Source organism: Pristiophorus japonicus, chromosome 13 (genome assembly GCF_044704955.1).
Source record: "Pristiophorus japonicus isolate sPriJap1 chromosome 13, sPriJap1.hap1, whole genome shotgun sequence".
Classification (NCBI taxonomy): Eukaryota; Metazoa; Chordata; class Chondrichthyes; family Pristiophoridae; genus Pristiophorus; species Pristiophorus japonicus.
Genome location: NC_091989.1, coordinates 193,437,662 through 193,461,979, shown reverse-complemented (window position 1 = coordinate 193,461,979; position 24,318 = coordinate 193,437,662). Strand labels below are relative to the sequence as shown.

General features: G+C 49.7%; 2 protein-coding genes across 2 annotated transcripts in view; both read left to right on the top strand.

The window, feature by feature from the left end:
• uba2 (ubiquitin-like modifier activating enzyme 2) overlaps positions 1-267 on the top strand; it is a 53,443-nt gene extending 53,176 nt beyond the window's left edge. Inside the window, exon 18 of the mRNA XM_070896874.1 lies at positions 256-267. Within this exon, the coding sequence (XP_070752975.1) occupies positions 256-267 (12 nt within the window). The remainder of the gene's footprint in view (positions 1-255) is intronic.
• Positions 261-22,858, top strand: LOC139278374 (Wilms tumor protein 1-interacting protein homolog). The gene is made up of 7 exons (XM_070897049.1): positions 261-357; positions 4,856-4,923; positions 12,426-12,488; positions 16,049-16,179; positions 19,224-19,275; positions 19,785-19,853; positions 20,595-22,858. Exons 1-7 carry the CDS (start codon positions 312-314, stop codon positions 20,745-20,747), a joined length of 582 nt encoding a protein of 193 aa, XP_070753150.1. The 5' UTR covers positions 261-311; the 3' UTR covers positions 20,748-22,858.
• Positions 22,859-24,318: the final 1,460 nt, after the last annotated feature.

The following is a 24,318-nucleotide window of genomic DNA, read 5'->3' as shown; positions in this document are numbered from 1 at the left end:
GAGCTGAATGGCCTCCTCCTGATCCTATGATCACAGAGGACTGTTTATGACTTGGTTTCTCTCTCAAGCCTGTGCAGACATCTGGCGAAACCTTGTGACATTTGTTACTGGTTTAGCCTGAGGAGTGGGAGGGAGTGGGGTTGTAGATTTTGAAACTCCTTGCGCATTGCAAGTGGATTTAAAGGGACAGGCACCGAGGCAAACCTAATTGTTGTCGAAGTAAACTCCATGTTTGTGTTTGTTTTCTCCCCACAGGGATCTGCGTGAAATGCAGGAAGGGGGTGTATGGAGCGAGCCAGGCCTGTCAAGCCATGGGCAATCTCTACCACACCAATTGCTTCATCTGCTGCTCCTGTGGTGAGTAACCCACCTCCCCGTTGCCCGTTTAATTGTGCCGATTCTCTCGTTTCCACGTCTATGCTCTTTTTTCTCCATTGCTCCCTCGGAACTACAGTTCTACAAAGCCTTAGTGAGACCAAGTAGAATCAGAGAAGTTTATGGCACAGAAGGAGGCCATTCGGCCCATCGTGTCCGTGCCAGCTGACAAAGAGCTATTCAGCCTAATCCCACTTCCCAGCTCTTGGTCCGTAGCTCTGCAGGTTAACATAGAAACATAGAAAATAGGTGCAGGAGTAGGCCATTAGGCCTTTCGAGCCTGCACCACCATTCAATAAGATCTTGGCTGATCATTCACCTCAGAACCCCTTTCCTGCTTTCTCTCCATACCCCTTGATCCCTTTAGCCCTAAGGACCATATCTAACTCCCTCTTGAACTGGCATCAATAACTCTCTGCAGTAGGGAATTCCACAGGTTAACAACTCTCTGAGTGAAGAAGTTTCTCTTCATCTCAGTCCTAAATGGCTTGCCCCTTATCCTTGGACTGTGTCCCCTGGTTCTGGACTTCCCCAACATCGGGTACCTTCTTCCTGCATCTAACCTGTCCAGTCCCGTCAGAATTTTATATGTTTTTATGAGATCCCCTCTCATCCTTCTAAACTCCAGTGTATAAAGGCCCAGTCGATCCAGTATCTTCTCATATATCAGTCCTGCCATCCCGGGAATCAGTCTGGTGAACCTTCACTGCACTCCCTCAATAGCAAGAATGTCCTCCCTCAGATTAGGAGACCAAAACTGAACACAATATTCCAGGTGAGACCTCACCAAGGCCCTGTACAACTGCAGTAAGACCTCCCTGCTCCTATACTCAAATCCCCTAGCTATGAAGGCCAACATACCATTTGCCTTCTTCACCGCCTACTGTACCTGCATGCCAACTTTCAATGACTGATGAACCATGACACCCAGGTCTCGTTGCACCTCCCCTTTTCCTAACCTGCCACCATTCAGATAATATTTTGCCTTCGTGTTTTTGCCCCCAAAGTGGATAACCTCACATTTATCCACATTATACTGCATCTGCCATGTATTTGCCCACTCACCTAACCTGTCCAAGTCACCCTGCAGCCTCTTGGCGTCCCCCTCACAGCTCACACTGCCACCCAGCTTAGTGTCATCTGCAAACTTGGAGATATTACACTCAATTCCTTCATCCAAATCATTAATGTATATTGTAAAGAGCTGGGGTCCCAGCACTGAGCCCTGCGGCACCCCACTAGTCACTGCCTGCCATTCTGAAAAGGACCCATTTATCCCGACTCTCTGCGTCCTGTCTGCCAACCAGTTCTCTATCCACGTCAGTATATTGCCCCCAATACCATGTGCTTTGATTTTGCACATCAATCTCTTGTGTGGGACCTTGTCAAAAGCCTTTTGAAAGTCCAAATACACCACATCCACTGGTTCTCCCTTGTCCACTCTACTAGTTACATCCTCAAAAAATTCCAGAAGATTTGTCAAGCATGATTTCCCTTTCATAAATCTATATGGCACTTCAAGTGCACATCCAAATACTGTTGAAATGTGGTGAGAGTTTCTGCCTCTACCACCCTTTCAGGCAGTGAGTTCCAGACCCCACCACCCTCTGGGTGAAAAAAGTTCTCCTCAACTCCCCTCTAATCTGGAGAACTGTGTACAGTTCTGGGCACCGCTTCTTAGAAAGGATATATTGGCGTTGGAGGGAATGCAGTGCAGTTTCACCAGAATGTTACCAGGGCTCCCAGGGTTAGACGGTGAGGAGAGATTGCATAAACTAGGCTTGTATTCCCTGTAATATAGACGGTTAAGGGGGTGATCTGATTGAGGGTTTTAGGATTTTGAAAGGAATTGACAGGGTAGAGAGAGATAAACTTTACCTGCTGGTGGGGGAGTCTCGGACACGGGGACACAACCTTAAAATCAGAGCCAGGCCGTTCAGGAGAGAAGTTTGGAAAAACTTCTTCACACAGAGTGGTAGAAGTGTGGAAAACTCTCCCATAAAAAGCAGTCAATGCTCACTCAATTAATCATTTCAAATCTAAGATCAATAGATTTTCATTAGACAAGGGTATTAAGGGATGCAGGTCCACCATGGTCTAATTGACTGGCCTCCTCCTGTACCCATTTCTATGATGTGCTTTTGTCTCCCTCACATCTGTATTCCAGTCTGGACAGTAGACTGACTGCCGATAGTTGTGTGAGGGAAGCCACCTGGCTTGACTCCTCCTCAGCAGGAGGGAGTGTCGGCCGAGAGTTTGTGCTCAAGTCTTGGAGTGGGGCGCGAACTCACAACTTTCTGTCTCGGAGACCACTGAGCCGAGTGGGTTTTAAGACTTGCGGAGCATCCATTAATATTGAAACTGTTTCTTAGCATGGATCAAGGTTAATGTTGTGTATGCAATAACTGTTAGACTGAGTACTGTTTAACTCCAAGAGGTATGACCGTGACTCTGCGTGCAGCCCAATGGCCTCCAGCAGTGATGCCATCTAGTGGCTAGTGATCCCAAAAGTACATACTGGACAAATTAAAAAAAAAAGGAAGACTTGCATTTATATAGACCTAAATGACCTCCGGGCACCCCAAAACGCTTTACAGCCAATGAAGTACTTTTTGAGTTGTACTCACTGTTACAATGTAGGAAACACGGCAGCCAATATGCGCACAGCAAGCTCCCACACACAGCGATGTGATAATGACCAGATAATCTGTTTTTTAGTGATGTTGATTGTGGGATAAATATTGGCCAGGACACCGGGGAGAACTCCCCCTGCTCTTCTTCGAAATAGTGCTGTGTATTCTTTTACACTCACCTGAGAGAGTAGACGGGGCCTCGGTTTAACGGCTCATCCGAAAGATGGCACCTCTGACTCCAACTGCACATTCTCACCACTCCGAGTAAAGAAGTTTCTCTTGAATTCCTTATTGGATTTATTGGTGACGGTCTTATATTTATGGCCCCTCGTTTTGGCTCCCCCCCCCACCCCAGCCACCCACACACACACACACACACACACACACACACACACACACAAGTGGAAACATCTTTTGTGTCTACCCTGTCAAAGTCCTTCATAATTTTATCTATCGTCCTCTCTCAGATCACCCCTCAACCTTCTCTTTTCTACAGAAAAGATCCCCCGCCTGTTCACTCTTTCCCGCTAGTTATAACCTCTCAGTTCTAGTAAATCTTTTTCTTCCACTTTCTCCAACGCCTCTATATCCTTTTTTATAACCCGGAGACCAGAACTGTTCACAGTGCTCCAAGTGTGGTCTAACCGAGGTTCTGTGTGGGAAGTGCGATAATTTCCAGGGTCAGCTCTGAGCAAATCCCCGGCCTTCGATTCCTTGGCGCGCACATTGACTCTGCTCAGGGGCAGCCTTCCCGCCTCGGAGTCGGAAGGTGCAGGGATAGTCCCCGCTCCGGACAGTCCCGGTGAGTGGAGTCTGGAATTCCGGCTTGGAATTCTGGGATGATGTCCCCCCGGATATTTGTGGCAGGCCCCCCCGGAACCCATCAAACTATTCACCGTATAGACTCAACCCTCCGCTATCCCCAACCCCACCCTATCGGCTGGTCATGGTCATGGAGGGAACGTTCACACTGTTTGAGGAACAGGAGGAGGCCATTTAGCCCCTCGAGCCTGCTCCACCATTCAGTGAGATCGTGGCTGATCTGCAATCTAACGTCATGTGCCCACCTTTTCCCATATCCCCTTAATACCTTTGGTTAACAGAAAGCTGTCAATCTCCAATTTAAACTTAACAATTGACCCCTCGCATCAATTGCTGTTTGTGGAAGAGAGTTACAAACTCCTCCCACCCTGTGTGTGTAAAAGTGTTTCCTAATTTCACTCCTGAAAGGTCTGGCTCTAATTTTCAGACTCTGCCCCTAGGCCCAGACTTCCCAACCAGCGGGAATAGTGTCTCTCTATCTACCCTCTCTGTTCCCCTTAAGATCCTGAAAACTTCGATCAGATCACACCTTAACCGTCTAAATTCCAGGGAATACAAACCAGACATAGAGGGTGAAGATACAAAAACAGCAACCCTTCCTTTCGCTTGGTGTCCAATTTTGAGGGGGTAGTTTGGGGCGGTGTGGGGGGGGGGGGGAGGGGCGGTGTGGGGGGGGGGTGGAGGGGTGGTGTGGGGGGGAGGGGGGTTGTGGGGGGGGAGGGGCGGTGTGGGGGAGTAACGGGGGGTAGGGGTTGGTGGGGGGGACAGGGGTTGGTGGGGAGTAACGGGGGGGGGGGGTGGTGAGGGGTGGGGCTGTGGGGGAGTAACGGGGGGGTAGGGGTTGGTGGGGGTGACGGGATGGTGCGGAGTTACGGAGGGGGGGGGAGGGGCAGGGGGTGGTGAGGGGTGGGGACAGCGATTACCCAGACGGGCTCGATGGAGTAGTTGGTCTCTCCCTGCCTGTTAATTTTGTATATTGGGAATAAACTATCTTGCTTTGTATAACGCTGAGCTTTTCCCGACAGGGAGGCGATTACGAGGGAAGGCTTTCTACAACGTGAACGGGAAGGTGTATTGTGAGGAAGACTTCCTGGTGAGTTTACCTGCCGCTGGTTTTAGTGGCGAGCGTGTGCTAACTGGACCGGAGAGTCGAGCGCGGGCTGTGGTCTCGTGTTCTGAGCGCGGGCCGTGTCGGGAAATAACATAAGAACATAAGAACATAAGAATTAGGAACAGGAGTAGGCCATCTAGCCCCTCGAGCCTGCTCCGCCATTCAACAAGATCATGGCTGATCTGGCCGTGGACTCAGCTCCACTTACTCGCCCTCTCCCCATAACCCTTAATACCTTATTGCTTAAAAATCTATCTATATGTGACTTGAATACATTCAATGAGCTAGCCTCAACTGCTTCCTTGGGCAGAGAATTCCACAGATTCACAACCCTCTGGGAGAAGAAATTCCTTCTCAACTCGGTTTTAAATTGGCTCCCCCGTATTTTGAGGCTGTGTCCCCTAGTTCTAGTCTCCCCGACCAGTGGAAACAACCTCTCTGCCTCTATCTTGTCTATCCCTTTCATGATTTTAAATGTTTCTATAAGATCACCCCTCATCCTTCTGAACTCCAAGGAGTAAAGACCCAGTCTACTCAATCTATCATCATAAGTTAACCCTCTCATTTCTCTAATCAGCCTAGTGAATCGTCTCTGTACCCCTTCCAAAGCTAGTATATCCTTCCTTAAGTAAGGTGACCAAAACTGCACGCAGTACTCCAGGTGCGGCCTTACCAATACCCTATACAGTTGCAGCAGGACCTCCCTGCTTTTGTACATCATCCCTCTCGCAATGAAGGCCAACATTCCATTCACCTTCCTGATTACCTGCTGCACCTGCAAACTAACTTTTTCGGATTCATGCACAAGGACTCTTACATCCGGTCCAGGGTGTCCTTGGAGATGGAGCAAGCGGTGTCCACCAGTACGCTCGCGGCCTTCCGCGAGAGGTGGGCACCGGAGGGACTGGAGTGCATCATCACGCCCGGCAACCAAATTTTAATTTGATTGTACGTTTTTAAGTTTAATTTGTTTTAATTGCCGGTGCTTTTAGTGTCCCCCTTCCCTTTTATAGGGGGCACTGGAAAAATTTGATTTTAGCGCCCCAAAAAAAAACCAAAAACCAAAAAAAAAAGGGGCCTTGAAAATGTCTGCTGTGTCACCCAGGTCGGGTGGCATGGTTTTAATGTTTTATGTTTTTGCAGGTTAACTCAAGAGAGTTTCATGCACAAGGACCCCCAGGTCCCTCTGCACCGCAGCATGTTGTAATTTCCCCCCATTCAAATAATATTCCCTTTTACTGTTTTTTTCCCCAAGGTGGATGACCTCACACTTTCCGACATTGTATTCCATCTGCCAAACCTCAGCCCATTCGCTTAACCTATCCAAATCTCCTTGTAGCCTCTCTGAGTCCTCTACACAACCCGCTTTCCCACTAATCTTAGTGTCATCTGCAAATTTTGTTGCACTACACTCTGTCCCCTCCTCTAGGTCATCTATGTATTTTGTAAACAGTTGTGGTCCCAGCACTGATCCCTGTGGCACACCACTAACCACTGATTTCCAACCGGAAAAGGACCCATTTATCCCGACTCTCTGCTTTCTGTTCGCCAGCCAATTCTCTATCCATGCTAATACATTTCCTCTGACTCTGACTCCACGTACCTTTATCTTCTGCAGTAACCTTTTGTGTGGCACCTTATCGAATGCCTTTTGGAAATCTAAATACACCACATCCATCGGTACACCTCTATCCACCATGCTCGTTGTATCCTCAAAGAATTCCAGTAAATTAGTTAAACATGATTTCCCTTTCATGAATCCATGCTGCGTCTGCTTGATTGCACTATTCCTATCCAGATGTCCCGCTATTTCTTCCTTAATGATAGTTTCAAGCATTTTCCCCACTACAGATGTTAAACTAACCGGCCTATAGTTACCTGCCTTTTGCCTGCCCCCTTTTTTAAACAGAGGCGTTACATTAGCTGCTCTCCAATCCGCTGGTACCTCCCCAGAGTCCAGAGAATTTTGGTAGATTATAACAAATGCATCTGCTATCTCTTTTAATACCCTGGTATGCATTTCATCAGGACCAGGGGACTTGTCTACCTTCAGTCCCATTAGCCTGTCCAGCACTACCTCCCTAGTGATAGTGATCATCTCAAGGTCCTCCCTTCCCACATTCCTATGACCAGCAATTTTTGGCATGGTTTTTGAGTCTTCCACTGTGAAGACGGAAGCAAAATAATTGTTTAAGGTCTCAGCCATTTCCACATTTCCCATTATTAAATCCCCCTTTTCATCTTCTAAGGGACCAACATTTACTTTAGTCACTCTTTTCCATTTTATATATCTGTAAAAGCTTTTACTATCTGTTTTTATGTTTTGCGCAAGTTTACCTTCGTAATCTATCTTCCCTTTCTTTATTGCTTTTTTAGTCATTCTTTGCTATTGCTTAAAATCTTCCCAATCCTCTAGTTTCCCACTAACCTTGGCCACCTTATACGCATTGGTCTTTGATTTGATACTTTCCTTTATTTCCTTGGTTATCCACGGCTGGTTATCTCTTCTCTTGCCTCCCTTCTTTTTCACTGGAATATATTTTTGTTGCGCATTATGAAAGAGCTCCTTAAAAGTCCTCCACTGTTCCTCAATTGTGCCACCGTTTAGTCCTTGTTTCCAGTCTACTTTAGCCAACTCTGCCCTCATCCCACTGTAGTCCCCTTTGTTTAAGCATAGTACGCTCGTTTCTGACACAACTTCCTCACCCTCAATCTGTATTACAAATTCAACCATATTGTGATCACTCATTCCGAGAGGATCTTTTACGAGGAGATCGTTTATTTTTCCTGTCTCGTTACACAGGACCAGATCCAAAATGGTTTGCTCCCTTGTAGGCTCTGTTACATACTGTTCTAAGAAACAATCCCGTATGCATTCTTTGAATTCCTCCTCCAGGCTACCCCCTGTGATTTGATTTGACCAATCGATATGTAGGTTAAAATCCCCCATAACTACTACCGTTCCTTTTTCACATGCCTCCATTATTCCCTTGATTATTGCCCGTCCCACCATGAAGTTATTATTTGGGGGCCTATAAACTACGCCCACCAGTGACTTTTTCCCCTTACTATCTCTAATCTCCACCCACAATGATTCAACATTTTGTTCATTGGAGCCAATATCATCCCTCACAACTGCCCTGATATCATCCTTTATTAACAGAGCTACCCCACCTCCCTTCCCTTCCTGACTATCTTTCCGAATCGTCAGATACCCCTGTACGTTTAATTCCCAGTCCTGGCCACCCTGCAACCATGTCTCTGTAATGGCCACCAAATCATACCCATTTGTAATGATTTGTGCCGTCAACTCATTTACTTTATTTCTAATGCTGCGTGCATTTAGGTAGAGTGTTTTCATCCTCGTTTTTAAACCATGATTTTTAGTTTTTACCCCTCCTGCAGCCCTTTTATATTCAGTGGTCCTTTTTGTTTCTTGCCTTTGGTTTCTCTGCCCTCCACTTTTACTCATCTCTTTTCTGTCTTTTGTTTTTTGTCTCCTTTTTGTTTCCCTCTGTCTCCCTGTATTGGTTCCCATCCCCCTGCCATATTAGTTTAACTCCTCACCAACAGCACTAGCAAACACTCCCCCTCGGACATTGGTTCCGGTCCTGCCCAAGTGCAGACCGTCCGGTTTGTACTGGTCCCACCTCCCCCAGAACCGGTTCCAATGCCCCAGGAATTTGAATCCCTCCCTGCTGCACCACTGCTCAAGCCATGTATTCATCTGTGCTATCCTGCGATTCCTACTCTGACTAGCACGTGGCACTGGTAGCAATCCTGAGAAACATGTTGAGATGTTTCGCTCCGGGGTGATGTTCTGGTGGGTATCAGACAGTGAGTGAGATTTCTGGAACCTCCTTCACCCCTACAACCCACCGAGATCTCTGCACTCCTCCAATTCTGGCCTCTTGAGCATCCCCGATTTATATCGCTTCACAATGGCTGTTCCTTCAGCTGCCTGGGCCCTAAGCTCTGGAACTCCCTCCCTAAGCCTCTGCCTCTCTACCAATGTTCCCTTTAAGCCAATTGTGCAGCGCTCTGGGGAACCCATGCAGTCAGCTTTTTAATGCAAAAACCGTGGTTTTTTTGAATGCCCTGTGAAGCCCCTTCTTGCGCCAAGAAAAATTACGGACAACATGGCTCTCAACCTCTCTTTCCTCCTTTAAGACGCTCCTTAAAACCTACCCCTTCCCTGCCATAAAATCTCCTAATGTGGCTCGGTATCAAATTCGGTCTGATAACGCTCCTGTGAAGCACCTCGGGACATTTTACCACGTTAACGGTGCCATATAAATACAAGTTGTTCTTCAACAAAGCTGCAATGGTTTATTGATGTAATTGTAAAGTGATTTGGTAATAGTTCATTAAAATAAGTCCGGTGACATCATCTTTCTCGGACACCAGCTCCCTTTCCCCGCTGTCTGTGTGGTTCTTGCTGAGAGATGGGTCAATAAGCATAAATAATCTAAATGTTGTGGAGCCAGAATGTCCATTATCACAACTGCAATCGATTTCAGAAGCAATGCTGGTACGGTCCGATTCAGGCATTTCTTTCAGTGAAGTCAGCAAATTCGAATGACTGTCCCTCAGGACTCTAGATTCTTTCTGTAACGAAATCGCACCAGTTGTCTTGAATATTGAGTTGTTCCCTGGTGCTCCGCTGGTCCCCGATCACTCTCCCAGCACCTCACCCAGTTGGTTCATTGTTCACGAGCCCGGTGGGTAGCGGGAGGCTATTTCGCCACGTACTCGTCTCGTTTCCCGTTGAAAGCACCCATGCTATTCGCCTCGACCGCTTCCTGTGGGAGCGAGTTCCACATTCTCACCACTCTCTGGGTAAAGAACGGTTTCTTTATTTGCCGATTGGATTTATTAGTAACTATCTTGTATTTATGGCCCCTGGTTTTGTATTCTCTCCACACCTGCCCTGTCCAACCCATTCATCATTTTAAAGACCTCGATCAGGTCACCTCTAAGTCTCTGTTCTAAAGAAAAAAGCCCAACCTGTTCAATCTTTCCTAATAACTGTCATCTCAGTTCTGGTACCATCCTTGTCGGTCTGTTTTGCACTTTCTCCAGTGCTTCTATGTCCTTTTTATGATATGGGGACCAGAACAGAGCACAGCACTCTGTGGCCTGACCAGGGCCCTATACAGTTTCAATGCCAGATACGAGACTCCCGAAGCAAATGCTTTATGCGGAGCTCCTTCGTGGTAAACGAGCCAAAGCTGGGCAGAGGAAACGTTACAAGGACACCCTCAAAGCCTCCCTGGTAAAGTGCGACATCACCACTGACACCTGGGTGTCACTGGCCGCAGACCACCCGAGCTGGAGAAAGTGCATCCGGGAGGGCGCTGAGCTCTTCGAGTCTCAACGCAAAGGGCGTGCAGAAATCAAGCGCAGACAGCGGAAGGAGCACATGGCAAACCAGTCCCACCCAACCCTTCTCTCAATGAATGTCTGTCCCACCTGTAGCAGGGTCTGTGGCTCTCGTATCGGACTGTTCAGCCACCAAAGAAATCACTTTGGGAGTGGAAGCAAGTCTTCCTCGATTCCGAGGGACTGCCGATGATGATACAGTTTAACATAACTTTCCTACTTTTGAATTCTATACACGTGGAAATAAATCCCAGTGCTTTGTTAGCATTTTTTAATTGATTTGCTGCCGTGCGGTGCTGCGTTTAATGATTTGTTCACCTGTATCCCGAGATCACTTTACTCTTCTACCCCATTCAGATGGAGGTGATATTTCACATTTATCCATGTTAAAATTAATTTGCCACTTAACTGCCTAGTCTGCATGCCTTCATGTATTATGTTAGTCATCATCCGTGTTGGCTATACCCCCCACTAGTTTGCAAATTTTGATAGTTACTTGTTCCGGAGTCCAAGTCATTAATATAAATTTTGAATAACAGTTGTGCTAGTTCTGATCGTGTGGAGCACTGCTATTTAATGTTCTCCAATCTGAATAACTACCCTTTGCCCCCACTCTGCGATTTCTATTTTTTAGCTTACATTTCTACAGCGCCTTTCGCAACCTCATGACGTCCCAAAGCGCTTTACAGGCAGTGAAGTATTTTTGAAGTTCACTCACTGTTATAATGCAGTCAATTTACCTGTACCGGCTCTCTGAAACAGCGATCCAATCACTGTTTCCACCCCCCCCCCCCCCCCCCCCCCTGCTCTTTCCCCATAGCCCTGCAGGACACCTGTCTGTCAAAAAAAAGTGCAGTACAAATAGTTACATCGATTATTAATCCAATTCCCGGTTTGAAAGTTACTATTGAATCTGCTCCCACCGTCCTTTCAGGCAGCGCGTTCCCGATCACAATAACTCGCTGCGTAAAAACATTCTCCCCATCTCCCCCTCTGGTTCTTTTGCGAATTACCTTCAATCTGTGTCCCTCTGGTTACCGACCCTTCTGCCCCTGGGAACAGCTTCTCCTTATTTACTCTATCAAAAATCTTCATGATTTTGAACATCTCTAATAAAATTTCTCTTAACCTTCTCTAAGCAGAACAACCCCAGCTTCTCCAGCCTCTCCACGTAACTGAAGTCCCTCATCCCTGGAACCGTTCTGGTAAATCCCCTCTGCCCCCTCTCCAGGGCCTCGACATCCTTCCTGTAGTGCGGGGCCCAGAATTGGACACACTACTCCAGCTGGGGCTGAGCCAGTGAATTATAATGGTTCAGCATAACGTCCTGGCTTTTGTACTTTCTGCCTCTGTTTACAAAGCTTCGGAGAGCTTGTCAATCAGTAACCAGCTGGCTGCATTCCTCATCGATTGGGAGACAGATGGAGAGCGTGAAGGATCGGAGAGTTAACTGAAGAGCACCGATTGTCATCTGCTCCCCGCCTGACCTGCTGCCTTTTAAACCAATCTGTGTTTATATCTCTGGGACCCACAGTCACCTGGACTATGGGAGCTGCTCTCAATCTGTGTTCGGCAGTTGATTTTGGTGCTCGAGAGCAAGAGGGGACCGAAAAGAATGTCCCAACAACAACAGCTTGTATTTATATAGCACCTTTAACGTAGTAAAACGTCCCAGGGTGCATCACAGGAGCGTTATCAAACAGAATTTGACACCGAGATGCATAAGGAGATATTAGGACAGGTGACCAAAAGCTTGGCCAAAGAGGGAGGTTTTAAAGGTGGAAAGAGAGGTTTAGGGAGGGAGTTCCGGGGCTTGGGGCCCAGGCGCTGAAGGCGATAAAATCAGGGATGCACAAGAGGGCAGAATTGGAGGAGTGCAGAGATCTCTGAGGGTTGTGGGGCTGGAGGAGGTTACAGAGTTAGGGAGGGGCGAGGCCATGGAGGGATTTGAACACGAGGATGAGAATGTTAAGATTGAGGTGAATATTGGGCGGAGTGAAAATTGCTGCTGATTCAGCATTTGCTGCTCCCACCTGAGTTGAATTTATAGCCAGTGATTACGTTGTGTGGAATCTATAAAGTGAATATTTGTTTTCTTACAGTATTCGGGCTTCCAGCAGACAGCAGACAAATGTTTTGTGTGTGGACATCTGATAATGGAGATGGTAAGGAATGTGGGCTCTCTGCCAGTATTAGCCCTTCTATAATTATTTTTATATATAATGAAATTCAGCAACAGTATATTGCAGTGACTGTCCTTCCACCCAGACTGTCTGCTGGCCGCAAGGGCCCTCCGTGATGTGACGTAAGAGCAGTCTTCGCCACGACACAAAACAGCTTCTAATCTGGCAAATTCATGGAGAAATCACAAGATAGTGCAGTGGGAAACAGAAAGTGGTAATAGGAGCACTAAGAGGCACTTGTATAGTGTAGAGGGAGCTTTACTCTGTATCTAACCCATGCTGTACCTGCCCTGGGAGTGTTTGATGGGACAGTGTAGAGGGAGCTTTACTCTGTATCTAACCCCCTGTACCTGCCCTGGGAGTGTTTGATGGGACAGTGTAGAGGGAGCTTTACTCTGTATCTAACCCGTGCAGTACCTGCCCTGGGAGTGTTTGATGGGACAGTGTAGAGGGAACTTTACTCTGTATCTAACCCGTGCAGTACCTGCCCTGGGAGTGTTTGATGGGACAGGGAGCTTTACTCTGTATCTAACCTCGTGCTGTACCTGCCCTGGGAGTGTTTGATGGGACAGTTTAGAGGGAGCTTTACTCTGTATCTAACCCGTGCTGTACCTGCCCTGGGAGTGTTTGATGGGACAGTGTAGAAGGAGCTTTACTCTGTATCTAACCCCCTGTACCTGCCCTGCGGGTGTTTGATGGGACAGTGTAGAGGGAGCTTTACTCTGTATCTAACCCATGCTGTACCTGCCCTGGGAGTGTCTGATGGGACAGTGTAGAGGGAGCTTTACTCTGTATCTAACCTGTGCTGTACCTGCCCTGGGAGTGTTTGATGGGACAGTGTGGAATGTGCTGTATATCTATTATCGGTAGTGTAACTGTTAATGGTTATGTTTTAATAAAAATAATTCTGTATATATTGATTGAAACTGTAGGCAGTGGGAGTTTTAAAATGGAGGATTAGCTACTGATTGCAATGATTTTCTTGCCATTTTGTCTCAGAGCTTGGCGGCAGAGAGGATATATTGTTCAATCTGGAGGCATCAGATGCCAATTGGACTGCTTGATGATGGGGATGTCTTGCTGATGTCTGATGTGTAATGTTTCACAAGAGTAGCCCTGCTCCCAGACAGGAGATTCAATATTAGTCTGGAGCCCAATATAATGAGCAGTGCACCAGGCAGCCGGAGCACTTGTTTATCTGCTGCTATCCACACTGATAGAAGTCATCAATATTGTTTACTGGGCTGTTGAGGAAGAGTTTGTGTTTTCGTCTCAGACACTAGGCTGTTGTGTCAGGACTCAAGCCTGTGATAGGCTGGATCACGGCATTCTTTCCTTATATTTCGAGCTCGTGTTGCTGCACTGGAATTATGTCCTAACAGCAGGCCCATGGATCAGGAGTGCCCATGTTGTGTCGGTCAAATATGCAGATAACGAACTCTTAAGAATTCCAAAACATTTTGTTATCTTGGTTTCAGAGAATGGTTTAAAATATTGGTAAAAGTTAAGTAATATACTGCTCTTCATCAGCTAGTTTTATTTTTTTTCTTCTGTATAAATTTACACTTGGCAATAAACCTACTCTATAGTTTAGCCTGATTATATATTGCCAGTTAACCAGTTTTATCACCTATTGGAGCTATGGGCACACAATATGGGCAGCTGGTCCATCTCTCTAGTGTTTAACTCCAGGGAAGGGTCATTGATAGTCCTGTGACTGGCTGAGATATTAACTCCATGAGCTGTACCGATTGGAGGATGCGATGTCTGCAAGGAGTCAGCAGAAGAGGGAGGGGATCATTTTAAAGGGGGTGGAGAGGGCAGAGAGAGGCTAGTTTTGCTGTGGTTAGTTCTTGTTATCTGTGGCATCACTACAAGCTCGTGGACAGGTACACTAAATCATTCAAAAGGCTAATGGAATGTTGGAATTTATCTCCAGGGGCTGGAATACAAAGGGCAGGAAGTGCTACTCCAGTTGTGTAAAGCTCGGCTCAGACCCCATCTGGGCAGTGCACCTCCGGAAGGATATATTGGTCTTGGCGAGGGAGCAGCGCAGATTCACCAGAATGATACCGGGGCTAAAAGGGTTACATTATGAGGACAGGCTGCATAGAAAATAGGTGCAGGAGTAGGCCATTCGGCCCTTCGAGCCTGCACCGCCATTCAATGAGTTCATGGCTGAACATGCAACTTCAGTACCCCATTCCTGCTTTCTCTCCATACCCCTTGATCCCCCGAGTAGTAAGGACTACATCTAACTCCTTTTTGAATATATTTAGTGAATTGGCTTCAACTACTTTCTGTGATAGAGAATTCCACAGGTTCACCACTCTCTGGGTGAAGAAGTTCCTCCTCATCTCGATCCTAAATGGCTTACCCCTTATCCTTAGACTGTGACCCCTGGTTCTGGACATCCCCAACATCGGGAACATTCTTCCTGCATCTAACCTGTCCCGTCCCGTCAGAAGCATGGACTAGTCTTGTGTTTCCTTGAGTTTAGAAGATTAATCAGCATTCAAGATGATAAAGGAGTTAATGGGGTTGATAGAGAGAAACTAGCTCCTCTGGTGGGAGAGTCCAGAACATAGAAACATAGAAACATAGAAAATAGGTGCAGGAGCAGGCCATTCAGCCCTTCTAGCCTGCACCGCCATTCAATGAGTTCATGGCTGAACATGAAACTTCAGTACCCCCTTCCTGCTTTCTCGCCATAACCCTTGATCCCCCGAGTAGTAAGGACTTCATCTAACTCCCTTTTGAATATATTTAGTGAATTGGCCTCAACTACTTTCTGTGGTAGAGAATTCCACAGGTTCACCACTCTCTGGGTGAAGAAGTTTCTCCTCATCTCGGTCCTAAATGGCTTACCCCTTATCCTCAGACTGTGACCCCTGGTTCTGGACTTCCCCAACATTGGGAACATTCTTTCTGCATCTAACCTGTCTAAACCCGTCAGAATTTTAAACGTTTCTATGAGGTCCCCTCTCATTCTTCTGAACTCCAGTGAATACAAGGGGACATAACCTTAAAATTAGAGCCAGGCCGTTCAGGGGTGATGTCAGGAAGCACTTCCTCTCTGGAACACTCTCTCCCCCAAAAAGCTGTTAAGGCCGGAGGTCAGTTGGTAATTTCAAGACTGAGATTGATCAATTTTTGGGGGTAAGGGTATCGAGGGATGTGGTGCATAGATGGGTAGATCGGATTGAGGTGCGGATCAGCCACGATCAAGGGGTATGGGGAAAAAACGGGAATATGCTGTTGAGATAGAGGATCAGCCATGATCATATTGAATGGTGGTGCAGACTCGAAGGGCCGAATGGCCTACTCCTGTTATTTTCTATGTTTCTATGATCTGATTGAATGGTGGCAGAGTTACGATGGACCGAATGGCCTCGTTCTGTGCTGTCGTACCGAGCCATTTATTAGGGAGGGCTGCAGAGGAGGGAGGGCTGATTGTAAAATGGGGGAGGGAGGTTTTGCTGTGCTGGATTCCTGGTATCTTGTCGTATAAACTAACTTTGCGTCCCGGTGTTGGTGTGCAGATTTTGCAGGCTCTCGGGAAGTCCTATCACCCGGGCTGCTTCCGCTGTGTGGTGTGCAACGAGTGCTTGGATGGTGTGCCCTTCACCGTGGATGTGGACAATAACATTTACTGCGTCAAAGATTACCACACGTGAGGGTCTCACTCGCGCGCTCTCGCTCTCTCTCTCGTCCACCCTCTCCCCCTCCCCCTCCAGCGTTTCGGGCCCACGGTTTCACGGGCTTGGCACCTTGTACAAGTGATTGTGCTTCATACAGTGAGTGCTAGCTGGCTATTCTACCACGGGGGGTGGCAGGAGCCTGTTCCCGCTCTCTCCCGCAATCCGACCCGACGCGCACTTTCCAGCAGGTTTGCGATCAGGAACCATAGAATCTTACAGCACAGGAGCCCATTGTTCCTGTACAAGGTCCTTGAATGGGTGATCGGATTAGTCCCACTCCCCCGCTCTTTCCCCATAGCCCTGCAAATTTACCCCCTTTAAGTATTTATCCAATTCCAGTGCATTCCAGATCATCATAACTCGCTGCGTTAAAAAAAATTCTCCTCATTCCCCCCTCCCCCTCTTTCCCCCCCCCCCCCCCCCCCGGTTCTTTTGCCGATTATCGTCAATCTGTGTCCCTTTGGTTACCGACCCTCCTGCCCCTGGAAACAGTTTTTCCTTAGTAACTCCATTGAAAAGCCTTCATGGTTTTGAACAGCTCTGTTGAATCTCCCCTGATCCGTCTCTGCTCAAAGGAGAACAATGGCAACTTCTCCAACAGGAATAGTCACCTGGCAGGTTTGGTTTGACCTCTCGGGTTCTCTTCTCTCCGACGTCAGTTGGTGCAGCCCACGCAAAGCGAAGATTTGTGTTTGTATTGCACGTTATCTGATCCTCAGAGACCCACCGCCCCCCAAAGTGCCTCACACGCAATGAACAACAGTGCCCGCTGGCCACACACAGCAGGAAGGTGAATGGCCCGTGTACTATTGGTTGAAAGACTTACATTTCTATAACACCTTTCACGACTCCCCAGTTGATGACCCCCCCCCCCCCCATTCATCAAGATCCACGGTGCGGCCCTGGACAATGTGGATCATTTCCCGTACCTCGGGAGCCTCCTATCAACAAAAGCAGACATTGATGTGGAGGTTCAACACCGCCTCCAGTGCGTTAGTGCAGCCTTCGGCTGCCTGAGGAAAAGTGTGTTTGAAGACCAGGCCCTCAAATCTGCCACCAAGCTCATGGTCTACAGGGCTGTAGTGATACCCGCCCTCCTGTATGGCTCAGAGACATGGACCATGTACAGTAGACACCTCAAGTCGCTGGAAAAATATCACCAACGATGTCTCCGCAAGATCCTACAAATCCCCTGGGAGGACAGACGCACCAACATTAGCGTCCTCGTCCAGGCTAACATCCCCAGCATTGAAGCACTGACCACACTCGATCAACTCCGCTGGGCAGGGCCACATTGTCCACATGCCCAACACGAGACTCCCAAAGCAAGCGCTCTACTCGGAGCTCCTACACGGCAAGCAAGCCAAAGGTGGGCAGAGGAAACGTTACAAGGACACCCTCAAAGCCTCCCTGATAAAGTGCAACATCCCCACTGACACCTGGGAGTCCCTGGCCAAAGACCACCCTAAGTGGAGGAAGTACATCCGGGAGGGCGCTGAGCACCTCGAGTCTCATCGCCGAGAGCGTGCAGAAAACAAGCGCAGGCAGCGGAAGGAGCATGCGGAAAACCTCCCCTTCCCTCAACCACTATCTGTCCCACCTGTGACAGAGACTGTGGCTCTCGGATTGGACTGTTCAGCCACCTAAGGACTCATTCTAAGAGTGGAAGCAAGTCTTCCTCGATTCCGAGGGACTGCCTCTGATGATTGGTTGAAAGACTTACATTTCTATAGCACCTTTCACGACCACCGGATGTCACAAAGCACTTTACAGCCAATGAAGTATTTAGAAATGTAGTCTCTATTCTAATGTGGGAAACTCGACAGCCAATTTGCTCACAAACAGCAATGTGATAATGACCAGATAATCTGTTTCTGTTATGTTGATTGAGGGATTAATATTGGCCAGGACACCGGGGATAACTCCCAGCAAAATAGTGCCGTAGGATCTTTTATGTCCATCTGAGAGAGCAGACAAGGCCTCAGTTTAACGTCTTATCCGAAAGACAGCACCTCCGACAGTGCAGCACTCCCTCAGTACTAATCTGGAGTGTGAGGCTAGATTTTTTTTGCTCAAGTCACTGGAGTGGGACTTGAGCCCACAATCTTCTGACTCCGAGGTGTGAGTGCTACCCACTTAGCCACAGCTGAGGGAGGAATGTGGGCGAGGACATGAGGAGACCGCTCTTCTCTTCAAACCATGTCCTGTTATCTTTTACAGCCACCAGAGAGATCAGACGGGACCTCGGTTTAACGTCTTATCCGAAAGACGGCGCCTCCAGCAGTACTCCCTCGGCGCTGCCCCTCCGGCGGTGCGGCGCCCCCTCGGCGCTGCCCCTCCGGCGGTGCGGCGCTCCCTCGGCGCTGTCCCTCCGGTGCGGCCCTCCCTCGGCGCTGTCCCTCCGGTGCTGCGCTCCCTCGGCGCTGTCCCTCCGGCGGTGCTGCGCTCCCTCGGCGCTGTCCCTCCGGCGGTGCGGTGCTCCCTCGGCGCTGCCCCTCCGGCGGTGCTGCGCTCCCTCGGCGCTGTCCCTCCGGCGGTGCGCCGCTCCCTCGGCGCTGTCCCTCCGGCGGTGCGGCGCTCCCTCGGCGCTGTCCCTCCGGCGGTGCGGCCCTCCCTCGGCGCTGTCCCTCCGGCGGTGCGCCGCTCCCTCGGCGCTGTCCCTCCGGCGGTGCGGTGCTCCCTCGGCGCTGTCCCTCCGGCGGTGCGGTGCTCCCTCGGCGCTGTCCCTCCGGCGGTGCGCCGCTCCCTCGGCGCTGTCCCTCCGGCGGTGCGGTGCTCCCTCGGCACTGCACTGAATGTGTCAGACTGAATCAATAAGCCCCCCCCCGCTTCAAGCCCAGCCTAAAATGAAACTCGGGAGATAAACGGCACAGATCCATACTGCGTGATCCAAACCCCTCGATTAGATTCCAGCCTGTAACCCACTCCCGGGTATCTGTCACTGTGTGATCTGATTCTATTGTTGTGTGTATATTTTACTTGTGTCTAATTTGTGGCAAATCTTTTCCTGTTCCAGGGTATTTGCACCAAAATGTGCATCCTGTGGACATCCCATTCTCCCAGCACAGGTACCAACTCTGCCTCCCTCTCCCTCCCACTCTGTCTCCCATCCCCGCCTCCCTCCTTCTCTCCACACTCTCCATCTCTCTCTCTCTACCTCTCTCAATCTTTCTCTCTGTTTGTGTCTCCCTCTCTCCGTTTTCTTTCATCTCTCTCCGACTCCCTCTCTCTCACTATGTTTGTGTGTCTCTCTCTCTCTCTCTGCCTCCCCGTCTCACTCTCTCTCTCCCTCTCTCTCTCTCTCTCTCTCTCTCTCCATTTTTCTCTTTCTCTCTCTCTCTCCTCGTATCTCACTCCGTCTGTCCCATTTTCTCTCCCCCCTCCCACTCTCTCTCCCCAGCCTCTCTTTCCTTTTCCCTTTTATGATGTTTATTTCAGAGTCATTGTATAAGTCAGTGTTTTGAAGAGAACATTAATGAACAGGGAGGAGGTGGGACTAATGGAGGGGAGAGGCGGGAGAGGGGACTGCTGCACCCGTGGGAGGATTTACCTGAATGTGTTTCATTTTTATTTGCAGGGTTCTGAGGAGACTATACGAGTGGTGTCGATGGACAAGGATTATCACGTGGAATGTTATCACTGCGAGGTGAGGCCCTGACACTGGCTCAGTTCAAAGGCTTTAATTTCCCTCCATGCTGGAGGGAAAAGGGGAGGGGGGTGAGGGAGGAGTGTGGGGGGGGGTGAGGGAGGGAGGAGTGGGGGGGGGGGTGAGGGAGGAGTGGGGGGGGTGAGGGAGGAGTGTGGGGGGGGTGAGGGAGGAGTGTGGGGGGGGGAGGGAGGGAGAAGGGTGGGGGGAGGGAGGGAGGAAGGAGTGTGGGGGAGGGAGGGAATAGTGGGGGGGGGGAGGGAGGGAGGAGTGTGGGGGGGGGGAAGGGAGGGAGGAGTGTGGGGGGGGAAGGGAGGGAGGAGTGTGGGGGGGGAAGGGAGGGAGGAGTGTGGGGGGGGAAGGGAGGGAGGAGTGTGGGGGGGGAAGGGAGGGAGGAGTGGGGGGGGTGTGTGGGGGGGGGGTGAGGGAGGAGAAGGGGGGGTGAGGGAGGATTGTGGGGGGAGGAGGGGGGAGGGTGGGGTGGAGGGGGGATGGGAGGGGAGTGTGGGGTGGAGGGGGATAGGAGGTGAGGGGAGTGTGGGGACAGAAGAGGTGGGGTGGGAGGGAAGAGTGTGGGGGGGGAGGAGGAGGGATGAAGGAGATGGGGAGGGGGAGGGGGGGGAAAGGCGTGAAGTGGAGGGAGGGAGGTGGGGATGGCGGGGTGGGGAGGGGAGGCTGAGGTTGGCCCACCCTGTCCGCGATGCCCCAAGGCCCGGCTAACCCTTGCCTTGTTGTCCCCAGGACTGTGGGCTCCAGTTGAATGACGAGGAAGGCCAGCGCTGTTACCCGCTGGAGGGGCATCTCCTGTGCCACAGTTGTCACATCCGGCGGATCAACATCCCCCTGTCGCCACACCCGCTGCCCGGTTACCAGCTGCACGTCACCGAGCTGTGACGGCTGGACTCTTGCGTTGAAGACCAGAGCAGCGAGCGAGAGGTTAATGGCCCGAGCGGTGGCAGCTCCGCCCCCCTCACCCCTCTGGTGTAGTCACCTGAATCTAGAAGCTTCCTGGCGTTTCTTCCGACGATGAGGGGGGAAAGGGGGGGAGTGTCCACGCTTACCATGAGGAGCCAGTCTGTCGGCCAAAGCCCTGGTGATCTTCAGGAAAAAAAGACTTGCATTTCTATAGCGCCTTTCACGACCTGCGGACGTCTCAAAGCGCTTCACAGCTTTGGAGTGTGGTCGCTGTTGCGATGTGGGAGGGAGAGGAGACTGCCTCGGGGAGGGGAGCTCGAGTGACCGATCCTCAGCAGGCCAGGCCTCCCAGTGGCGACTGACCAACCCTCGAACCGGCGTGTCTCCATCTCACTCCGGCCAAAGCGGACGTTCAACACCAGCCTCGATGTGACGCCCATCCAACCCTCCAACAGAACTTCCAAGATGACGGCTCACCCAACACTAATCACGGTTGCTTTTCTGTCAACCTTCACTAAATCGGCAGATATTTCTGGCTCAAGACCCTTTTCTTTTTTTATTACATCGTTCTTGAGTGACCAAAGCCTGGCTGCCCCTCTCAAAAAAAAAAAGGGCTTCTCTCCGATACTTTAAAGCACACAGTGGGACGGTGTCGCCCTCCTAGAGTTTGTAGGCCGAGGTGCGCTCTCATGTAACCAATAGCAACCGTTGAAACTCGACCAAGGCCACTGCTCAATGGGTAATTCAGCACTTATTAACATCCACTTGTTCTAATTAACCTTTTCTGTACAAGTTACGATACACACAGGCATATCGACTATGCAAGGAAACGCAACCATTTTATATGAAACTCTTTGTCGGTTGCAGTGGACAGTGGGCCCAACTCTGTAATTTTTTTAATAGCTTTTTTTTAAATGTACATTTTGTTTTCTAATTGAATAACGCAGTACATATTTTTTTGTACTGATTATTCAACAGACTCCTCGCCCTGACCCGATCCCATACGTTTTCTAATTTTCCGGGAAGATAATGGAAAGGTTCATGTTGCTGATGGCTGATGGACGCTCGGGTTAGTGAGCATTGAGTGGATCTTGAGTACACAGGGTTCTCCTTGCCTTGTGAGGGGCCCTCTCGCCCTTCTGAAGGGGGAGCGGGAAGGCTCTTCCGAATGGGAAGCGTTCCCTTTAGTAACTTGGGCCGTCCTTTCCCAGTTGGTGCATGGTTGCCGGTGGTTGAACTGCACATTCTAGGCTTGGTCAACAGCGTTGGTTCACTTTGGACTGGAGACCTTGAAAGCTTGGCAGATGATGTCCACTCCACTCTTCTCCCCCCTCCTCCCAACTTATTTATTTTCCAAAATGTTCCCGTCCCTCCCCGCCACCCCTTCTGCGCCCCCACCCCACCCCACCCTCCCTTCACCTTCTCTGTCTGTGACTGGGTTCTCCCACAGCCGGGGATCGCTGGGGCCTCAGGTTCCCATTGACTGGCTTCTTTCAAACACCCCCCTGCCACCAAACGCAGCCCTTTTGCTGCTCATTGTGTCAATGCTCCTCGCGAGCAAAGGCGCAAGTGCCTTCCTTCCTGCTGCCCCTGGAGGTAGACTGTGTCCATCATTGGGCAAAAGTGTCTTCCTGTTGCCTTGGGCTCCACTTGATGGAGAGTATGTGACACCAACGCCCCGGTGGAATGTTCTAGCATTGGCACACTCGTCGTTGTTTGGCTACCCTGGGAGGCTCCTCCTTTGGCCCTCGACCGAGAGGCAGAAATTACTTCCCTAATGAAGACTGGCCATCTGGGTGGCCATCTAGGCAGTGTCCAGCACCCGTGGAACCAGCAAGAGGTGGCACCTTTGGGGGAGGGGAGGGGGGGTCGAGGTGATAAGTAACAGAGAGGAAGAAAAAGTTTTCCCTAAAACCCGGGGTTGCGACCTGTCGATCTCTCTCTGTGGGGTTGAAAGATTCCTTGATTCTGTTGAGGCAAATGAAAGTCATGCAGATCTATTTATCTTTTTAAAAAAAAAAAGCCACATAATATCAACCTAAATTATTAAACGTGTAAATGTCGAAGGTGTCATTTAACCGTAGATATAATCTGCCTTTTGTTTTCAAATAAAAAAAAGTTTTTGTAGTTAACTTTGACTTTTGTGCTCTGTCTGTGATTGGGCGGGAGGAAGTGATGTTGTGGGGCTGAGGGATCGTGGGAAGTACTGGACAACATGCAAGAAATAATTGAGTGAAACGAGGCTTGATGTTTTAGATTTGGGAGTAGGAGGAGGCCATTCAGCCCCTCGAGCCTGTAGTGCCATTCAGTGAGATCGTGGCTGACCTGTACCTTACTAACATCTTGCACACTTTATTTATCTGTAACTAGTGGAGGAGAGTTGGCCAACCCAGTTCATCCAAGGCCAAGCGGAGGTGCGTTTGCATCTCCCATCAGCCTTGGCTCCACACCGCTCGGTTTAACATCTCGTGCAGCTGTCAGATTGTCGTAAAAACCCAACTGGTTCACGAGTGCCCTTTAGGGAAGGAAACCTGCCAGCCTTACCCGGTCTGGGCCTAAATGTGGCCCCAGTCCCACACCAACATGGTTGACTTAATTGCCCTCTATGGTGGCCCAGCAACACACTCCATTGTACCAAACTGCTACTTGTGCTTCAATAAGACCCGGCACCCCCTCCTCGGGGGAACCGAGCCCAGCAATCTCCACCCCGAGAATTAAATAAACTCCAGGTTGAGTTGAAGGTTTCACTTGGGCTGTGTGTGTGGGACGGAGTCAGTGGCAATGGAACAGGCTGCAAACAATGTCCAGTGCGAGGATATTTTTAACTTGTCCACTTCTAGTCCAATAACTTGAAGTACGAAGGTAGTCTTGGGGTCAACACCATTGAGGACAAAGCAGCCCGCTTGATCGGCTCCCCATCCACCACCTTCAACACTCACTCCCTCCACCACCGGCGAACCGTGGCTGCAGTGTGTACCATCTACAAGATGCACTGCAGCAACTCGCCAAGGCTTCTTCGGCAGCTCCTCCAAACCCGCGACCTCTACCACCTAGAAGGACAAGGGCAGCAGGTACATGGGAACACCCCCACCTCCACGTTCCCCTCCCAGTCACACACCATCCTGACTTGGAAATATATCGGCCGTTCCTTCATCGTCGCTGGGTCACAATCCTGGAACTCCCTCCCTAACAGCACTGTGGGAGCACCTTCACCACACGGACTGCAGCGGTTCAAGTGGGTAATTAAGGATGGGCAATAAATGCCAGTTTTGCCAGGGACGAACACACCCCGTGAATGAATACATTTTTTTAAAAAGGTAGCCATCAGGGGAGTTCTCCCCGGTGTCTTGCCAATAGTTAATCCCTCAATCAACATCAAAAAAACATTATCTGGTCATTATCACATTATTGTTTGTGGGAGCTTGCTGTGCGCAAATTGGAGCACCCTGAACACTGTCCCTCCGACAGTGCAGCGCTCCCTCAGTACTGCCCCTCTGACAGTGCAGCGCTCCCTCAGTACTGCCCCTCTGACAGTGCAGCGCTCCCTCAA